The following is a 21,883-nucleotide window of genomic DNA, read 5'->3' as shown; positions in this document are numbered from 1 at the left end:
TCCTTAAAATAATTCTGGTTTGACGAAAAATAAAACAATATTCTCAAATAAATGAAAACTTATTTCAATTGAAATAATGTGAACATGGAATAAAAGTACATAAACTGTTAAAATTAGTTTGTAAGTACGAAAAATATAAAATACTATAGCAAAAATAAAAAAATAATTTTGGCCTGAACGGCTTCCCATAGTTGAAAGTGTTCATAATCTGCAAATACCCACCTCTATGTTTTCTTTCAATCTGTTAGGATTTCAACTTTTAGGTATTGCAGCTGTTTATGGGAAGCCGTTCAGGCCAAAAGTATTTTTTTATTTTAGCTATAGTATTTTATATTTTTCGTACTTACAAACTAAGCCTGAACGGCTTCCCATACATGTAGGCCTAACCATTATTACTTTATTGGAACGATGTATTGGAACTTTCTCCAGAGATTCCGGCTGATAACGCCCTCAATCATTCGCGAAACAACTTTGAATAGCTTCCGGTTACCGTTTTCCATAACGTGTCCTTCACAGTTATTTTCAGTGTGTGCACAAACGTCAACATCATAAGATCGGCGACCTTTGGCGCTAAAACAGGTAGGTTGAAAACACATCATGACATTTCTTGGCCAAGTGCGTGTTTATGGTTTCACTTGTTCTAAAATAGTAATTTGAGATTTACAAAAGTTGTCGGAATTGACGCAAGAACTGAGAAAGTGTTTTCAGTTGCAAGTCTGTGAGAGCACGGAGATCGAGCTATGCCATATGCTCGCATGCGTATAACCACCTCCATGGTGCAATGCAAGGTCTGTGCTTTCAATTATTGTCTAATTTCTAATGGTCTGACAGCTTACCAGTCATAACGTCCCCGGGTCAAAACGTCCCCGGGTATGACCAAAACGTCCCCGGGTCAAAACGTCCCCGGGTCAAAACGTCCTCGGGTATGACCAAAATTTAACCAAGAGACTTGACTGTGTAACAGTTTCCGTTCCTTCCCTAAAACACGGTCAAGTATCGATGCCCATATTCCGAACCATTTTCTGTTCGTGATTTACATGCTCATTTTCATAAAAATTGGATGGCGTTCACCCACGTAGACATGAATATTTATACATATCCATTCATTGCCAAGTAATTTAGATTGTAAAAGTCTTGCGTGTCAATAGCAAATATATGTATATACTTATTTGCTATTGACGCGCGCGTGTCAATAGACACTCCATTTTTTTTACGGAGTGTCTGGTGACAAGCGCTTGTCAGCAGCATATTGTTCTCGTGACAAGTGTTACGAGTCACAGATCTAAAATATATTCATTCAGGACATTTTGGTATATTTTCATTATGAACTCTAAATTGAAGTCAAAAAGCATTTAAACTTTGTACAAACAGTGACATTCCGTTGCGTAACAACATAGGTCTTTGACATCTCTACATGGGGTGTTTCTGAGTTGTTTGTACCAGGTACGATTGAATTGTCAATAAGTTTTATTATGACATGACTATTTTATGGTCTTTGAGATATGAACTTGTATTACTAATCTAGGGAAGGTGATTGGATATTAGATCTCGGATGATGTCTTTCATCATAAGACTTAAGAATACGTCATACTCTAAGAATAGAGATTTTGTGTAAACTTTGAAATGTATTTAAGTTGGGTTTTTAGCCCATCTCGAGAGGAGAGGCGGAGACGGAGATTGGTCATGTAATAAAATCAACCAAGTGGTTAGCTTGGCGTTCGTTGAACCAGATACGTATGTTTCGTTGTGAGTTCTACTCAACACAATTCAAGTCGGTACGGTACCTCGTAGAAGAGATGGTTTGAGAAGAAACTAGTTGGTCGGCTAATTCAACGTTATAGTCTTTAATGAAATAGACTGACGATTTGGAACAGCAGTGCGAGTGAGTACTTCCCCGTTTGAACATTCAATATCGATAAACTGCAAAGTAAGCCGATCAACAGCGTTTCACAAGCGCCGAGCGTACGTGTGTACTACAGCCTGGTCGACGTCAACATGTGCGCTAGTACTGACCCGTACCTTTGACACAATTAAGTCCCGGAATGGAGTAATACCGTCACCGTGTCGTTTTCCTGTAGTAGTTTCAAGTTTCTCACCCCAGCTTTAATAGTACTTGAGATTTAATGTTTATTTCACGATTCGGCGTTTAAACTTGCGCGGCCGGTGAGCTGTCGTCGAGCTGTTCAGGTCAAATGTCATTACTTTGAGGCCATCACTGCACATGGGATAAAACAAGTAAAAAGACCACGCAACACCACAAAAACTATACGCATTTTACCTGTCCTTCACAATAATGAATGTTATTGATGCAACAAACTTTAGTTGTTTTAGATTAATTACCTTTACTGTTTACACGTTGCACGTAGTACTACATCACATACGCGGCCATGGCCATGGCGGTGAAGTGTACATGTGTGTACGCGGCGGACTTCGCGGTTGTTGGATAAAACAGGAGCTATCACACGTAAATTAACAGTTTTAAGAACTGATGGTGTTTGATAAAGTGATAAAGTGCAATCAATTTCAAGGGTAATAAGAACGTTTTACACTTGACGCCAAAACACATCATAATGGGTGTCAAAGGTCACGCTTGTCAGCAGCATATTGTTCTAGTGACAAGCGCTTATCAGCAGACTCGGCCTTTTTTTTAATGAAATAGAAAATACGAAGAGTCCCTCTGCTTAGTCTGGAATCCCGACGTTACTATATTTCGATTTGAATGATCTCCATACATCTACGTAACGTCGGGATTCCACCTGAGGTGGGTACGCAGTCACATTACTGTATTGTGATGTAAGAAATAGTAAGAAATAAGGATATAATGTAACACACACACACACACACACACACACACACACACACACACACACACACACACACTCACACACAAATAGTTTGGGTCAAGGAAAATGGAAAGACGGGGACGTTTTGACGTGGGGACGTTTTGACCCGGGGACGTTTTGACTTATGGAAACCGGGGACGTTTTGACCCGGGGACGTTTTGACTGGATACCGTCTGACATACATGTTAACAAATAGCATTAGTTATCACCGCTTGGACAGTCGAAATTGGTCCGCTGTCAATATATATATATCACTATCATTTTCTCAATTTCTGTCATTCGGGGAGGCTTTGTATGTGGACATACCGCTGCATGTCCTATCAGTGCCAGTGCGACCGGCCGTAGTTGTCATCAAAACGTTGATGTCGTATTTTGCTAGCCCATCGCGTGTTTCAAAGTCGAGATGTTAGAGTAATATGAGCACATTGCCCAGACTGACAGTTGTCTCCCCACGGATTACTAATGGTTAGGTTTTGCGACCCCGACTTCTTTTACGCCGTGTTTTTGAGCCGAGATCTTTATTGAACCAACAGCGTATGGATATATGCGCGCACCATGCACGCAAACAACACGAGTTCTAACTTTTAAGGTCACTACTGATATGATTAACGTTATGACTGTCACAGTTATAATCTCAAAACCAAGATGTTACTTGAAAGGTTGTTTGCAAGACTGTGTTGTTGTTGTACAGTTGTTATATAACGACAGCTGGCCTTGTATTTTTCTGAGGATACTGCAGCAATGTAACGTACGACAACCTCATTTGCATGTCAATGTTCCACATGGCCAACCAGAGTGATGTGTTCAGTCTCAGACATTGTTTGGTGGTACAGTACAATAACCAGGGGGTCAGTATATGGCCAGCTTCATGCTCGATCTCTCTTCACGTGTCAATGTCTTAGGTGAACTGCTGAAATAGCAGTGATACAAAAATGATTCACACCCATGACAACACAACATATATTAATATAAAACTTACAAAATAAATTTAAAAACTTTGTACTGCACCAAATGGGTATACCTCAAAATTTACTTTAGAAGAAAAGGTTTCTATCCAATAATAGTTTATCTTTCTGTAATTTCACTGGAAGTATAAGTCATGATAATAAACATGCATATCACTAACAGTAAGCTTAAACAACTTTTCTCTCTTTTTACCAAATTATAATGCAATAATTAATTATTTCACAGAAAGTAAAATTTGTATACAATCTTGAATGACTGAGGGAATGAATGAAATGTGTAATAGTGTAGTTTGCCATATATTTTAGATGAAACAAAATGATTTCTTTATTATTGTTCTGTCAAATCGTCAGATCAAAGTATAAAAGATGTTATCCCGACTGAGTCAGAAAGTACGCCAAGTTGCTCCTCTGATAGTCCGAAGTCAGAGTACTAACCCAGCAGCTGCTGCAGTACAAAAACTCACACCAGAAGAGGTGTTTCATCGAGAGAAAACTTATGGTGCTCACAACTATGCTCCAATACCAGTTGCATTAGCTAAGGGTGAAGGTATGTGTCATTCTGACAAGCTAACAACATATTTTTACTGTGATACAACACCATATGCTGTATTGTGCCTCAAGGATTTGCTGTGTTTTTACAACACTGTAAAGATCATTTTTTGCTGAATATTCAAGGGCCACAGTCTAATAATGTAAATTCATTTAGTGTGGGTGCAATGAGAAAGGGTAGCAATGCTATAATAGCAAATGATATGAAGAACTTAAATATAGAGCACTTTCCATTGACTAAATATGACAAAGAAATATAAGTGGTAAGGACAAAAACCACTCTTAAAATAAAAAGCAGGAACATATGAGTCTGTATGCAATTTTCTCTGATTCTCTACCAACAGGTGTATTTGTATGGGACGTGGAGGGAAAGCGATATTATGATTTCCTGAGTGCATACAGTGCTGTCAATCAAGGTCACTGCCATCCTAAGCTAGTGAAAGTTTTACAAGACCAAGCTGCTAAATTAACTTTGACATCCAGGGCTTTCTATAATGATGTACTAGGAGAGTATGAAGAGTATGTTACAAAGTTGTTTGGATATGATAAAGTACTACCAATGAATACAGGTGAGAAACTATGTGGTAAAATTACAAGTCCTCTGTAATTCAAGTAAAAGCTAAGAGTACATTAAGACACTTGGCACAAAGTAACACCATTTGTGAAATATTCTGATGTCCATAAACAGCAAAGTTTTCTTCTCCAGGTATAGAAGTATTAGCTAATATTTGATCGGGTGAAGGTAACCTACATTGATATCCACAAACAAGTAATACTGTGATATGTCATAAAATACTTTCCTACTCCAGGTGTTGTAGATAAGAATGACCCATTATTTCATCAGACATACATAGAGGTAACTTGACCTGACCTGACCTGACCGGACCTAGTTTCAATGTTTCTGTTCCAATATTGATTAGTCATCCCCAGTGATTATATATCATTGAGTCAGTGCAGAAAGGTTGTATCTGCTATGCAATTGTATAGGCAGATTTTATGATACGGCCTTACTGCACTGACACAATGATATGTTTGCCATGCTTTCTTACTGTCATTGGATACAGTCAACCAGAGTTACCAGTGCATAGTACTTATTTACTGATAACCAGGTTCTATACATAGTACTTGTACTAATACAGGGAACTATTTATTTGTAAAATCAACCAGGTTGTGTTGTATCTGGTATGAGCATGTCATTCTAAAACCAATATTAGTGGTCCCCTGGTGGGTCATTGGTAGAAGGTTGACTTATTCTTGTGTTTGCTAATAACAATGCTTTGTAGCTTAAGCCTTATTATTATTATTATTATTACTTTAATTCAGGCCAGCAAGATGTCCCATAAAAATATAAGAAACATACAAACACAAAGAATGAGACAGATAAAATAATATTAAACTAGCAACTATCTTGTAGTATACATGACAATCCTATACTTTCTCCAAAAGTTTGAACGAAAGTATGCATCAGAGTCTATGCAGATTCGAATTAAAGTATTGTGACTCTCAACAATACGTCTGTTAAATGTATACAGCAACTTTCGGTGGAGCGATGAAAAATTCAAAATATCACTGGATACACAGATATTACTAATGCTGACTGCACCTCTTAGGTCAAATACTAATCTCATTGTGTTGTTATATGCCACTTTTAAAGTATGCATCATCCTAGTACTATAGTTACACCAAACATTTAAACAATATACATTGTATAAAAAACTTCTAAAAAGTGTACATTTCACCTTCTTGGAGCAATGACTAAATTTACGAACAATAAAATTTGCCCTATCATAAAACGACTTGTTTTATTGTTGTCATTAATGTCCTGTTCAATTCAAATAATTGTCCTGTCTTTGATTTGCTTTATTTGTCCTAAATTTGACATAGAACCCGTCTCAGTTTTTGGATGATTTTGATCACCATACTCTTTAATTTGCCCAACAATTTAGTGATCAAACCCAAAGTTGTATCACTATTTATGTAGTAATGGGTCTTCCTATTTAATACATACATGTACTGTGATGTCATGTGTAGAATGCTGAATCATAGTTGAATGATCAGAATCAATCAAAAAATTTACCTCTTTGTGATTGGCTAATCCTCTTTTTATGTTAACTAGATGCACTCTCATTGGCTCACATCACTTATACTAGATGTCAGTTGACACATCACATATATATAAAAACCAGTGAAACTAGCAATGTTCTGGCTGACATTTCATTCATATTATCATTGAGCATATAATGGATGAGATGACACTGCAATGAATTTGTAACTATTCTTCATATTCCTTATTATGATGACTAGTCATACATTTTATTTTTAATAATTAATTTTCTATTTTGGTCTTCGAAGGTGTGGAGGGAGGAGAAACTGCATGTAAACTTGCAAGGAAGTGGGCTTATAAAGTCAAGAAGGTACCCAAAAACCAAGCCAAAATTCTCTTTGCTGCTAACAATTTCTGGGGTCGTACTTTGGCTGCAGTGTCCAGTTCAACCGATCCATCTGCATATGATCATTACGGACCTTACATGCCAGGACTTGAAATTATTCCATACAATGATTTGAAGGCATTGGATGTAAGTGGATTTATTTTCTATATATTCTTCTATCAAAAATAGTATTATATACACATAAAAATACATTGTACATATTTTGTACATGAATGAAACAGAAAAGTTCATGAAATTTGTTTTTATATATTGTATTGGCACAAACTGTTTTCAGATAACAAAGTGAGTACACATATTGTGTAAGGATACTACAGAAAAGTCAAACTTGTTTTCACCTTGAGTATTTGTTAATGTATAATTGAGTACATGTATAACATTTTGAAGTGTTAGTTGAGAAAAAAATTATCAATTTGAAGTAGTTGTTTCTGTGAAGGTTATATGTCACTTTACTGTCATCATATTCTTAGTCAGAATCTCAGGAGATATTTCCTAGTATTTTTAGCATAATACTAATTTATACACTCTATTTTATCTGATCAAAGTTGTTACTCTGAGGTTTAGTAGATGAATATCACACTGAAGCCTTCCTAAATATCAAATTGCTATTGGCAGAACACAAAGCTGATATTCAGCCATAACATGTAAATGAGTCAGTGACATGATTTGGTATATGTATTGAATAACCTCTATGCTAACAACTATACAATTCTTAAACAATGCCAAAAGATAAAGTTAGGCATCAACATTAACATTATAATGGATCAGTTTGATTGATATTTGATGTAACTAATTTCACCCGAGTAAAATACTTACAAGCTCAACCTATTCCAATGCCGTTTTTGTATTAATCTTATTAACCTTATTATTCTTACTATTAATCTTTATAAATTCACAGTTTTGAGATTTCAACCAAGTCAACTGTGGTTAAGTAGACGTGCACAAAATGAATTATTCTAGACACTGTTTGTCCAACAAGATTAAATGTATCTTATAAATAAGGCCACCAGCACTGAATGAATGGTTGAATGATTAGGCCAAAAATAAAAAATTATCTGGTTCTGATCAGGGTAAACTTTCTAAAGTGGTACGACGACGCAAATTTTTTTTTTTCCTAATTTTTTATTTTTTTTTGCAGATTAGTAAATACACATTTTTTTGACACTTTACATACTCTGTTCTATCATATTTATCTCTTGAAAAACTTCTTTTTTCTTCGAAGCAGTTTAGACTTTGTATTTAAGCAGTCTTGGCATGTAGGGTAGATTTCAGCCTTGTGTCTTATAAATATTCCCCTTTTTGCACTTTTCTAATTTCTATGTTAGAATTCAGATTCTAATAGTATGAGTCAGCAATCATCAAATTGCTGATTCAGCACTTTTCCATCGTTCTGTTATTATCAGAAGCAAACCGAAATACCAAAGTCCATAGTGTACTAAATTGAGATCAATAATAATATAGAGAGTAACTTACAAACACCTGGATGTAACAATGTATTATCCAGTCAATGGTGTAGATGAGGACCTGGATGTAAAATTGTAACAATGTATTATACAGTCAGGGATGTAGATGAGAGACTGCCATAGCCAACAAAAATAACTGGTTCCACTGCAATGTTTTACCGGCTACTTTTTCAAGAATTTTCTATCTAATTCTTTGTTTCAACCAGTATATTTCCACAGTTGGACAGATTACTGGGTTTCATTCCTTATAAATATTACCACCAACTTTTCACATTTAACCAACTAGTTTTAAATTCAGCTACATCCCTGTACAGTGCAGTTAGTCACAATTAATACAGCAAGACCACAGTGTGTAGAGTACAGAAAGTATTAGCAGAGCTATGGTGTATGCTGCATGTATGTATACAGTCTATACAAGTAATAGACCAGCGTCCCAGTGTGTACAGTGTATACAGTCTATACAAGTAATAGACCAGAATCCCAGTGTGCAGTGTATAGTCTATACAAGTAATAGACCCGTCCCAGTGTATACAGTGTATATAGTCTATGCAAGTAATAGACCAGAGTCCCAGTGTGTAGTGTAAAAAAGTGTATACAAGTAATAGACCAGAATCCCAGTGTGCAGTGTATATAGTCTATACAAGTAATAGACCTGTCCCAGTGTATACAGTGTATAAAGTCTATGCAAGTAATAGACCAGAATCCCAGTGTGCAGTGTATATAGTCTATACAAGTAATAGACCTGTCCCAGTGTATACAGTGTATAAAGTCTATGCAAGTAATAGACCAGCATCCCAGTGTGTAGAGTGTACACAATCTATGCAATTTATAGACCAGTCCCAGTGTGTACAGTGTATAATGTCTATGCAAGTAATAGACCAGCATCCCAGTATGTACCATATGGGAACTCTTCACAAAATACAGAAAACAGTGTTTGAACTCTTTAAATGATTTACTCAAGGTTATGCTGTCCCCATTTTAGTATAGCAATCAATGATTTATTATTACTGTATTAGTAACAGGAACTAGGTCAGTTTTACATACCTGTAAACCCTGACATGGTTTGTGTTTGAACTTTGACTTGCTGTTGTGGCATATCAAAAGTTAGTAAAGTATCCTAATTATAGCTAAACCAGATGAAGTTGAAATTTATTACTCAAAATGATTGCTTAGGCAGTTTGTTTTCAAAATAGCAAATAAAATCACGCTGTATGCATTGTGGTCAGAATACTGTTATGTTGAATTTTGATTTATATACTGGTGTACTCATGGGAGGACATTTTTTTGGTTGATCAGGAACAAAACTTTCCTTATTGTTGTGGAAAGTGGAACTCTCTGTCAACCAAACCATCAAAAAACACATAATGAAGACTAGTATTTTCATTGGAAAAAATATGTACAGCTTGCTGCCGAAAAATTTACATATTATAATGATAATAGCAATGTAATTTGTAAGGAAATTATGTTTTTTGTTTTGTTTTGATTGAAAATTAGATTTTGCCACATTAGTCTGAAAGTTATTACAGTTGACAAAAACCAGTATTCCAAGTTATGTGTAAGTCCTGTTACAACAACAGCCAACTGATGCTTAATGAAAAGTCAGTTATTGCATCATGCCGTAGTTGGTTGGATTGCATCATCCTGTGTGTCAAGATATAAAAACATTCATAAATGATATATATATGTATATAAATATATCTTTGATATTGAATTATTATAAATTAATCACTAACCAAATAAAGTATGGTACCTTGTCATACTTTGACGGTAATAAATATAAATAATGACAAGTGAAATGTTTACCAAATAAATTTTTATGCTGATATCAAGATCCATATGTGCAGTGCCCTCGCTTCAGTTTACCCACTGTATATTGTATGAATTAAAACTATTAAGATTGCAGCATTTACTTTTCTCGTTAGCCGGGACCAAATAGATAAAATCCAGGGGGCTATAAGAATGGGTTCTGTCTGTCTATGCCTTCGTTTGTACGTGTTCAACCATAATTTTGACATACATAGTCTGGTTTCATTCAGAATTGACAAAAAGGTGACATAGTCACTGTGGGCATATGTACATTCCTAAATTTTCTATATGATCAAATTTGACCAACTTGTGGCCATGTTTTTTTTTGCATAAAATCCACAATTAATCAGTGTCCCAGTTCAAGTGTCTATCTCCATATTATCAAAGACGACCTTTCAGTTCAAGTGTCTAACTATATAATCAGAGATAACTTTTCAGTTCGTGTCTAACTATATTATCAGAGATGACCTTTCAGTTCGTGTCTAACTCCATATCATCAGAGATGACCTTTCAGTTCAAGTGTCTAACTATATTATCAGAAATAACCTTTCAGTTTGTGTCTTACACTGTCTATCTCCATATTATCAGAGATGACCTTTCAGTTTGTGTCTAACTCCATATAATCAGAAATGACCTTTTAGTTCAAGTGTCTAACTCCATATTATCAGTAATAACCTTTCAGTTTGTGTCTAACTCCATATTATCAGAGATGACCTTTCAGTTCGTGTCTATCTCCATATTATCAAAGACGACCTTTCAGTTCAAGTGTCTATCTCCATATCATCAGAGATGACCTTTCAGTTCAAGTGTCTATCTCCATATTATCAAAGACGACCTTTCAGTTCAAATGTCTAACTCCATATCATCAGAAATGACCTTTCAGTTCAAGTGTCTAACTCTATATTATCAGAAATGACCTTTCAGTTCAAGTGTCTAACTCCATATCATCAGAGATGACCTTTCAGTTCAAGTGTCTAACTATATTATCAGAGATGACCTTTCAGTTCAAATGTCTAACTCCATATTATCAGAGATGACCTTTTAGTTCAAGTGTCTAACTCCATATTATCAGAAATAACCTTTCAGTTCAAATGTCTAAACTCCATATCATCAGAGATGACCTTTTAGTTCAAGTGTCTAACTCCATATTATCAAAGATGTCCTTTCAGTTCAAGTGTCTAACTCTATATTATCAGAAATGACCTTTCAGTTCAAGTGTCTAACTATATTATCAGAGATGACCTTTCAGTTCAAGTGTCTAACTCCATATCATCAGAGATGACCTTTCAGTTCGTGTCTAACTCCATATTATCAGAAATGACCTTTCAGTTCAAATGTCTAACTCCATATCATCAGAGGTGACGTTTCAGTTCAAGTGTCCAACTCCATATTATCAGAGATGACCTTTCAGTTCGTGTCTATCTCCATGTTATCAAAGATGACCTTTCAGTTCAAATGTCTAACTCCATATTATCAGAGGTGACCTTTCAGTTCGTGTCTAACTCCATATTATCAGAGATGACCTTTCAGTTCAAATGTCTAACTCCAAATTATCAGAAATGACCTTTCAGTTCAAGTGTCTAACTCCATATTATCAGAAATGACCTTTCAGTTCAAGTGTCTAACTCCATATTATCAGAGATGACCTTTCAGTTTAAGTGTCTAACTCCATATTATCAGAGATGACCTTTCAGTTCAAGTGTCCAACTCCATATTATCAGAGATGACCTTTCAGTTCAAGTGTCTAACTCCATATTATCAGAGATGACCTTTCAGTTCAAGTGTCCAACTCCATATTATCAGAGATGACCTTTCAGTTCAAGTGTCTAACTCCATATTATCAGAGATGACCTTTCAGTTCAAGTGTCCAACTCCATATTATCAGAGATGACCTTTCAGTTCAAGTGTCTAACTCCATATTATCAGAGATGACCTTTCAGTTTAAGTGTCTAACTCCATATTATCAGAGATGACCTTTCAGTTCAAGTGTCTAACTCCATATTATCAGAAATGACCTTTCAGTTCGTGTCTAACTCCATATTATCAGAGATGACCTTCCATCTTGGTATCACTAGATTTTGACCTTGATGTTCAGTATACTTCTGTACTATCGTTCAGTATGTGTTCAACGAAGACTTAGTTTTATTGCCATAGCATGTATTTATTACAATGTTGGCACAATTGTTTCAGTGGTCTGTGTCAAGAAATTTGATAGCATAAGTAATGTGATCGTTTCATAAACTGAGTTCCATCTTACCACACATCTGATATAACTTGATATAATTTCTTGTCTTATTTCCAGGAAGCTACCAGTGACCCTAATGTATGTGCATTTATGGTGGAACCAATTCAAGGTGAAGCTGGAGTAATGGTTCCAGATCCAGGTTATCTCAAGGGAGTCAGGGATATCTGTACAAAAAATAATGTAAGTACCGGTATTTAGTATGTTTTGAAACATGTCCATACTTTCGTCAAATGTGGTTCATTGAAAAGGGCTTTGGGTACCAGTCATTTGTAATGCACTGTTTTAAAAAAAAAAGAGTACATTATGGCAAATTTGAAATGGAAAAAAATGGAAAAGAGAAACACACAGCAGTAAGATCATTAAAATTGCAAATATATTATGAATTTATACAAGGGTTACATGCAAGATGATTTGCAAGTGAGTCCTCAGAGAATGTCACAATGTCACATTGATACAGATGCTCACACACACACACACACACACACACACACACACACACACACACACACACACACACACACGCACGCACACACACACAATCAAATTAAATCTAGTGTTCAGTAAGGACTAAACTCATTAGAACAAATTACAAGGAAAAGAGTGTGCCTAGAAATAACATCAGGTACATTATACAACAAATGATGTACAATTTAAAGACACTGCGTTACCTAATTCCAAATCAGTTCCAATAATAATGACATGTTTTAAGTTATTAGACATGTTGGTTACTATAGCGATATATGTAATAGTACTGTAATCAAGCAAGATATATAAAAGTGCTTTGAAATTTGAAGATGTATATATAGAAGTCAGTCCCAAGACATTGAAAGGACATTGAAAGTATAAATGTAAGTGATGTCTTGAAAACCATGATCATGTTAATCATCACAGAATACCTATTAGTTGAAAAAAATCGTGAACATTTTTTCACACAAATGTTATTATCATGCAAAACCAGCCTTAGATTGTCATTGCATTAGTTTTCTCATTTTATATCTGACTTGTAAAACCAATTTACAATGTGCACTGCTTGTACATACGTATGTTTGCTATACAAATGAAATAAAAACTGTGCTGTCACCATGGTAATGGTGGTGAGAGTGTCATTGCTATAGCGATAGGAATCTTACAGTACATTGATTTCATTATAATGCTATTTTGAGCACGCTTTCATTCAGTCAATTTGGTCCAATTTGAGATTCTCTATCTGTATGCAAGACAGCTGATGTTTTCCGTGGCGAGCCAAGAAAACACTGTCTACATTTGAAGTATATGATCACATCTGGTATTAATGTCTACATGAGTACATGAACAAAGTGTTAATTATTCTGCCATTTTATGGTTCAGTGAAGATTGGTCTAGACTATGGATAATTAAGAATTCCTACCATGTAACATGTTATGTCATGACAGCAATTAGGTGCCCTGCATTTATAAATTCATTCGAAAATAGTGATCATGAAAGCATTTATAGAATATCATGTTCTGTCATGCACAATGAACGGCCACTCATTTGCATACAGGTATGCAATAACGTTTTAAGTATTGCACTGCAGTCCAAACACCACAAGTATTAGTGTGTACTGGTGCAAGCAATTATAATACATATGTAATAATTCAGATGAATACTTGTGATCAATGTATTTTATTTTAAATTGTGACATGCTGGTAAGGTTTGACCAAAAGAAGAATAGAAAGGTTTACCTGCATGTAGTCACATCTAATATAGAATTAACAAGTACAATTACCAAGCAAATAGTATAAAGTGAAACACATACAACATATCAAGTGAAACATATACAACATAACAAGTGAAACATATACAACATAACAAGTGAAACATATACGACATATCAAGTGAAACACATACAACATACAAATGACAAATACAAATTGAATTACATTAGATATGGTCATTCTGTATTTTGTAGAGAGAATGTAAATGCAGGTACTTCCTGTTTTCCTGAATATTATCGGAAATGAAATGAAATGAAAGTAGAAGATTACTGTACCTTGAAATGAAAACAATGACCTACTTAGAAGACTACTTTAATGGATTTTAGTAGTCATTGTAAAAATCACTCAGCTTGTCTAAATCAATTGAATCAATGCCTACAAAAGATATTGATGGAACACAAATGAAACACCAGAAGTAGACACTTTTATAAGATTGCCTTTCTCAAATATTATCGATTTAATACATATAATGAAAATTATAGATTGCAATTTTACAGGACCTGGTATGGAAATAGGTAAAAGAATTGAAAGATGAATTATTTCGTTATGTTATTGTAATAACTGAAATATAAAACCAGAAGTACACATTTTGATATGATAGCCCTCTCAAATATCATCAAAACACTATGTAATGAAAATTACAGATTATACGTAATACATGAAACAATTGAAAAAAATTATTATTTAATAAATGAAAGACCAGAAGTAAACATTTGATACAATTTCCCTTCTCAAGTATTATCAAGATATTATAGACTAACAGAAATAGAGAGATATAATTACTAATTACCCTTTAGTTCTGAGCTAAGAACAGAACATGTGTAATCACTTAGGAGTGAAAACCAGTCTGATAAATCTTTGTTGATTATTTATTTGAATGCATTACTCTAAATCATATGATTAATGTATCTCTGATAAGATGTAGACCAAAGTTTATTAACCTCGCAGTAACAAAAATCTATCTACACGAAAATATCAGGTTTTTATTTATAGCTTTAATACTTATCAATAAATAATAATTATAATTAAATCATAACCCTAATGGATTTCTAATAATTTGAAGTTACTTTAGTTCAAATTATAGTCAATGTGGTTGTTTTTGGTTTGTGTTCTTGGATTTCTAATAATTTAAAGTTACTGTAGTTCAAATTATAGTCAATGTGGTTGTTTTTGGTTTGTGTTCTTAAACTTTGATATACATTAAAAATTGTGCCTCTTCATAAATTATGATATGTTAATTACAGTTTTATGTTTTGGTCTTAAGATTATGACTTTTGTCACAGGTTATGTAAATTATCCAATTTCTGTGTACGTATATTGTTCATGTAAATTGTCCTATTTCTTTGTAGGTATTGTTCATTGCTGATGAAGTTCAGACTGGTCTTTGTAGAACAGGAAAGAGACTTTGTGTGGATCATGAAAATGTTCGTCCTGATATTGTTATTTTAGGCAAAGCATTATCAGGAGGTCTATATCCAGTAAGTATGTATGTATATCACTCAGGGTAACTCGAGAGGCAGACAGACAGACAGACAGACAGACAGACAGACAGACAGACAGACAGACAGACAGACAGACAGATAGACAGACAGATGCTGTTTGGTTGTGGGCAAGTGACCAATTTATAACTTGTGGAAAATGTGAGGAAGAGGTGTATGCCTCGGATATTTAGTGATGTGTGACAGTTGTGATCTATACTTTGTAGGTGTCAGCTGTCTTATGTGATGATGAAATCATGATGACAATATTGCCTGGAGAACATGGATCTACATACGGTGGCAACCCTCTTGGATGCAAGGTTGCCATAGCAGCACTGGAAGTTTTGGAGGATGAAAAACTGGCTGAAAATGCTGAGACTCTTGGACACTTTTTACGTGGTGAACTGGATAAGTTAGACAAGAATGTCGTAACTAAAGTTAGAGGAAAGGGATTATTAAATGCCATTGTTATCAAAGAAACACCAGGTGAGAGAATAAATAACAAACTATCAATGCAATAATAAATATAACTTAAACATTGCAAGTGTTTTGCATATTATGACTGTGAATAAGAAAATGTAGTCTTGCCTTATGTCCATACTAGTACTAGATTTTGGCATTCACTGATTCAGTGTAAACAAGTAACAATTATCAGTTGTTGATACAGCCTTTGTTCATGAAAGCATATAAGTTGCCTACATATCACTTTTAAGTTTTACATCTGACCCTAACCCATTGACAGCATAATCACAATTATCATATCTGTCAGTCATGGTCACAAGTATGTATTCTATGAAATCTTTCAATGTCACGCAAACTTGATAAGAATTCTGACATTGGTTGACACTCCTTAAATCTTTTCAATGTTAAAATATTTCTGTGGTGAGCTCACTTTAGATAAGCTAAGATAGAAGCAAATAACAATTGTTGTGATTTCCTGGTATCAACATTAATGGACATTAATATCACATTTTTAACTAAGTACATATTGGGGGGTCAGACTTAACCAAATGAAATGCTTCAGCTACGATTTTCTATTGATTTCCATTGATCTGTTAGACATTCCAGACTGCAAACAGGAAATTGAGAATACAGCGCCCTCGCTCAAATTGGGGGTATCATTACCTCATAGTACTGTTTCTTAAAGAGCTTTGTCCCTTGGTATTCTGTAGAAGTGTAAAGCAGGGATATTTTTCATATTGTTCAGACATCAAGGAAAGCAGCAGTGCTCTATGATTAAGTGAGTTACCTATACCATGTATACCCCCAAGGTACACACAGACAGGAAGTAGAGTGCCACCATGGCAAATTTTGGAAAGGCCATACTATGTTCAGTGGTCTATGTGCCCTGGACTACTGCTAATTTGGTAGTCTAGATGCAATGTTTAGTGGTCTATGTGCCCTGGACTACTGCTAATTTGGTAGTCTAGATGCAATGTTCAGTGGTCTATGTGCCCTGGACTACTGCTAATTTGGTAGTCAAGATATTATGTTCAGTGGTCTATGTGCCCTGGACTACTGCTAATTTGGTAGTCAAGATACTATATGTTCAGTGGTCTATGTGCCCTGGACTATTGCTAATTTGGTAGTCAAGATACTATGTTTAGTGGTCTATGTGCTTTGGACTACTGATATCAAGTCCTGTGTGGAAAAAAAAGAAGCTATCATGTTGCATGAGTAACGAGGGTGTTAAACTGTTGAGGGGCTCTCACATTGAAATTGCTTGCCATCGAGAGAAACAGGTTGATCTGAATTCACGTGTGCGAGAAGGTTGTATTTATGTGGATTTCGGGTAGATGCAGGTGTGGATATATTGTTTGTCGGATTTAGATAAAGGTAAGCAAAATTATCAAGATACTGTCTTCCAGGTTGCTTTGAATTCACCTTCAACATTTGCAAATACAGAGTTGACCAATTATGACATTTTCTGAGTTCCATAGAAGTCTGAATAGTGGAAGTGGAAGTTGACCCTTGACCCTTGACCTAGATTAATGTGGGCACTGAAGGAAACAGGTGAAAGTGTGATGTCTTATAGTATTATGTACATGAGCAACGTTTGTGTTGAGAAAATATCGCAATTCAAAAAGTGTCTAAACTTCAAATTCAAAGAAATGTTGTCAATGAGACACAAACTAATTTTAAATCATTCAAAATATCTGAGAAAACTAATGAAAGGAACAAAGACTTGGTTAATGTGACAGGGAAGAAATATTGGCAGCACGTGTTCTTTGTTCACTACTCGACATTCCAACAACCCATAGCACATGATTGCACCAATATGGTAAAGTCCACTACTGGACATTCCAACAACCCATAGCACATGACTGCACCAATATGGTAAAGTCCACTACTGGACATTCCATCAACCACAGCACAGGACTTTACCAACATGGTAAAGTACATATGTATTGGACAAGATTGTGTACGAAGCAAAATAGATAACACATGCTATTTATTATTACATATGTACCAGAGTTTACTTGCACTGGTGTGCGCACATACTAGAAGTATTTTCACTGCAGTACAATACGGAAAACATTATTGCATACCTGTATGCAAATGATATGCAAATGTGGACATGATCGTTCACGACACATGAAATTAGGTGATCTCGCTGTATGATTTTTATAGAAACTTGCCGTTTCAAATAAACATGTATAATAATAACAGAACCCCATGCCATGTTAGATCCAGTGTGGGTACTCAGGGCTATTTTTACTTGTGTTTGTAGTGTTTTCTGCTGCATTTTCAGTCGCTCTGCTCATAGAGGACACAGAGAACATTGCAAGCGCTCATGCAAATATCCTGAGAATGCCACACTTGCACTCGTGTCATGTGGTTCTGTCATATTCCTAGGGAATTATTGAAGGTAATGTTAGGTAAATGTTTCAGTATGAGCAAGACATGAAAGTAAAGAAAATGATTAATAAGTAACTTTGTCACAATCACGCAGATGGCAACCTCAGAAAATAGCCATTTTCATTTATGAAAGGTTAGATGTCTATATAACATATCAACACATCAACCACACAAAATACACACATACACACTGTTGCAAGCTACAATGGACTTTTTCACATTTTAGACAACTTACATGGAAACGTGATATACACATACAGAAATTCATAAACGTGTCAGGAAGTCACTCGATGCTGAAACATTATCAAAACATACATATGTGACCCTAGATTACTCAAAATACCGTCATATGTGACTCACATGCCCAGATGTGTTCATCCCGGGATGCTCATGAGTTGCCTAGGTGCTGTTACAGAGCTTCTTTTCTTCCAGTAGTGTATATACACTCACAGTCTATGGGACACCATGCAATGTTTTATATGTGTATTTCAGTACCTTCTGAGAGAGGAGATTAATTCACCTCTATCATGAATTATATAAATATTCATCATACATCCCTGATGTAGACATTTGAGAGTAGGATTTGATTCCCCCTCCTTGTATCATGTGGATAATTACCATCCAATCCTCTAGTGACAAAAGCCCATATTTATGGGGGCAATAATAATATATACGAGTACATGTTTATACCACTAAAATTTGAATACTTTGTTTCTGTTTTCAGAGTTTGATGCTTGGAAGGTATGCATGCGTCTCCGTGACAACGGTCTCCTAGCCAAACCAACCCATGGTGATATCATCCGTTTTGCTCCCCCTCTCAACATCACCAAAGACCAGCTGCAAGAGTGTATTGAAATCATCAACAAAACCATTTTATCTTACCAGTAAAGGATCCAAGACATCTTGCCAGTAAAAGATCCATGGTTGTCTTCATAAACCAAAATAAGAAATGTATGTCTTAGGTTTCCAGTTTTTGTTTGTTCATCTCCAGATGTTAATGATGATTCACATAAGTTAGTAAAGGTGCAAAAAAAAGAAGCCATTTGAAACTTGTTTACCAGAAATCATGATTTATTAAACACAGACTTATAAAAATTATGACATGTTGAACCCTATTAAACTCAATAAAAATTACTAGTAGGTGGATTCTCTCCAACGACAAGTTCATTAGATTGAAACTTTGAGAGGTGTAGGAATCCTGCCAAACAAAATAATTGACTAATTTGTTCATTTCTTGAAGAAATTTTTTGCAAGGAGACAAATAAAACTTATGATATTCAGTTGTCAAATGAAATACTGACATATTTACATATATCATGTGATCATATGACACAAAAATTGGCAAACAAAATATTTTGGAATGATTTCCTGAAAGAGTTAACATATCCTGTATAGCCAAGCTGTACATGTAATAAATAATCTGTTACCATAACTACCATGACTCTTGCATACAGTGTAGCATCCATCAGTTGGTACCCAAATTGACCACAGGTTAGACACTTTCTACAGATTCAACCAATGGTATTGGCTCTACCATTGGACAGACATAGTCTACAAAATAAGCCAATGATGTCACCTCTTCCATTGGAGAGACACAGTCTACAAACCCAACCAATGATATCACCTCTTCCATTGGAGAGACAGTCTACAAACTCAACCAATGGTATAACCTCTACCATTGGAGAGACACAGTCTACAAACCCAACCAATGGTATAACCTCTACCATTGGATAGACACAGTCTACAAATCCAACCAATGGTATTACCTCTACCATTGGATAGACACAGTCTACAAATCCAACCAATGGTATTACCTCTACCAAGAATGTCTCTGACATTGACAGAATGGGTCAGTTGGTGGATGCCATACTGTACATTTTATGATGACCTACAAAATCGTTTCATGTGCTTCTCATGAAATATGTGAAGAAACTTAAAATGAAAACACTGAAAAGATCATGAGAGCACAATTCAATAAATGGATTTTTGCCAGGATCTGTTCATGGTAAACTGTATTACTAAATAGTGTTTGCTTGTAGTTATGTCTAACAATGTCTAATTCTTAACATAGTGTTTTTTCTATTATGTAGATTTAGTTTCTTGAAGTGTCATATATCTAACTTGAGTATTGAATACTGTCTTGTCAACTTGTAAAGTTGTAATGGAGGCCAACACCTTCAAAGTTAATCATTTGAGCATTAAATGATATTTCATCTCTATGATTTGATTGATCTATTAAAGTTGTGTATGAATAGATGGAAGGGGGTTGTGGCAACTACAGAACACTTCTCTATTGATGTAAGTTGTGTGTGTATAAATAGAGGGGAGAAATTGATAAGAGGAGAGGGGGTTGTGGCAACTACAGAACACCCCTCTATTGATGTAAGTTGTGTGTGTATAAAGAGAGGAGAGGAGTTGATAAGGGGGTAGGGAGTTGTGGTGAATACATAACACCCCTCTGTTGATCTAAGTCGTGTATGGCTAGAGGGAGGGGGTTGTGGCAACTACAGAACATCCCCATCCCTCCTCACCCCCACCCCCTCCTTTAATGTTGATGGGTAGTTCTTGACTTACCCTGTTTCATCATCAGTCTTCCCTGGGTAGAATTATAATTATAATTATCAATATTTAGTAGTGGTGTTTATGTTAAGGTGTGGTAAAATCAGTAAGTTCATCAGTTATTTTACCCTTGATAGTTATTCCATCAACATTATGGTGTGACCCTGGAAATCTATATAAAGTATTACCAGAGTTTCCATCTTTGTTACCGGGGTTTCCAAACCTTAGCAAAAACACAATGACATAGTCATAGTGAAAGTGATAGTCTTATATCATCCTAGTGACCTCACCTGACATTAGATTTGACCCTAATGACCTCAGTCACCTGACATTAGATTTGACCCTAATGACCTCAGTCACCTGACATTAAATTTGACCCTAGTGACCTCAATCACCCAATATTTGATTTGACTATAATGACCTCAATCACCTGACACCAGTGTGAGGACATATTGTCTTGATACAAACAGACATACTTAGTGTGGAATATTCCCAACACAACCATAGATCTTGGAGGGGACACTCTAAAATCGATAGCTTAAACCAATATGAGTCTATTTTGTTTGACTATTTCATGGAGATTTCTCCAATTGTGTTGTTCATCATGTGTTACTGCCAATTTAAATACATACATACATATACATATCAACATCTCAACAGTCACCATTGATAAAGCCTTGAGTAATTACATATTTGTATGTAGTAATTAAGTGTGGTGAAGGTTCTGTTTTGATTTTTTTGTCATATATGCATTTTTTTTTTTTTTTAAATTCTGACCGTGTATATGTGGTGCACAAAGTAGTTTATTGTTTATAAGTATATTCAGTCAGTGCAGGCAAGTGTTACTAGCATAGATGCAAGCATTGTCTGCTTCTATCTACACAACAGTTTACCAGTATTCGGCCTTCGAAATTAATCTATTAAAAATCATTT

General features: G+C 35.3%; 1 protein-coding gene across 1 annotated transcript; it reads left to right on the top strand.

Annotated features, from left to right (window-relative positions):
- The first annotated feature begins 491 nt into the window (after positions 1-491).
- Positions 492-20,583, top strand: LOC144446429 (ornithine aminotransferase, mitochondrial-like). The gene is made up of 8 exons (XM_078136188.1): positions 492-579; positions 4,160-4,355; positions 4,702-4,926; positions 6,710-6,933; positions 12,376-12,498; positions 15,404-15,532; positions 15,760-16,018; positions 19,116-20,583. Exons 2-8 carry the CDS (start codon positions 4,175-4,177, stop codon positions 19,277-19,279), a joined length of 1,305 nt encoding a protein of 434 aa, XP_077992314.1. The 5' UTR covers positions 492-579; positions 4,160-4,174; the 3' UTR covers positions 19,280-20,583.
- The last annotated feature ends 1,300 nt before the right edge of the window (positions 20,584-21,883 follow it).

The sequence above is a fragment of the Glandiceps talaboti genome, chromosome 15 (genome assembly GCF_964340395.1).
Source record: "Glandiceps talaboti chromosome 15, keGlaTala1.1, whole genome shotgun sequence".
Taxonomy (NCBI): Eukaryota; Metazoa; Hemichordata; class Enteropneusta; family Spengelidae; genus Glandiceps; species Glandiceps talaboti.
Note: the sequence above shows the minus strand (reverse complement) of the source record. Positions and strands in the feature narration are given on the sequence as shown.

Excerpts from the sequence above, each read along its gene's own strand:
- LOC144446429 (XM_078136188.1), top strand. The coding sequence starts at position 4,175 with ATGTTATCCCGACTGAGTCAGAAAGTACGCCAAGTTGCTCCTCTGATA. Across the intron at positions 4,927-6,709 it reads AGTACTACCAATGAATACAG|GTGTGGAGGGAGGAGAAACT; the intron begins GTGAGAAACTAT and ends TGGTCTTCGAAG. Across the intron at positions 6,934-12,375 it reads ATGATTTGAAGGCATTGGAT|GAAGCTACCAGTGACCCTAA; the intron begins GTAAGTGGATTT and ends TCTTATTTCCAG.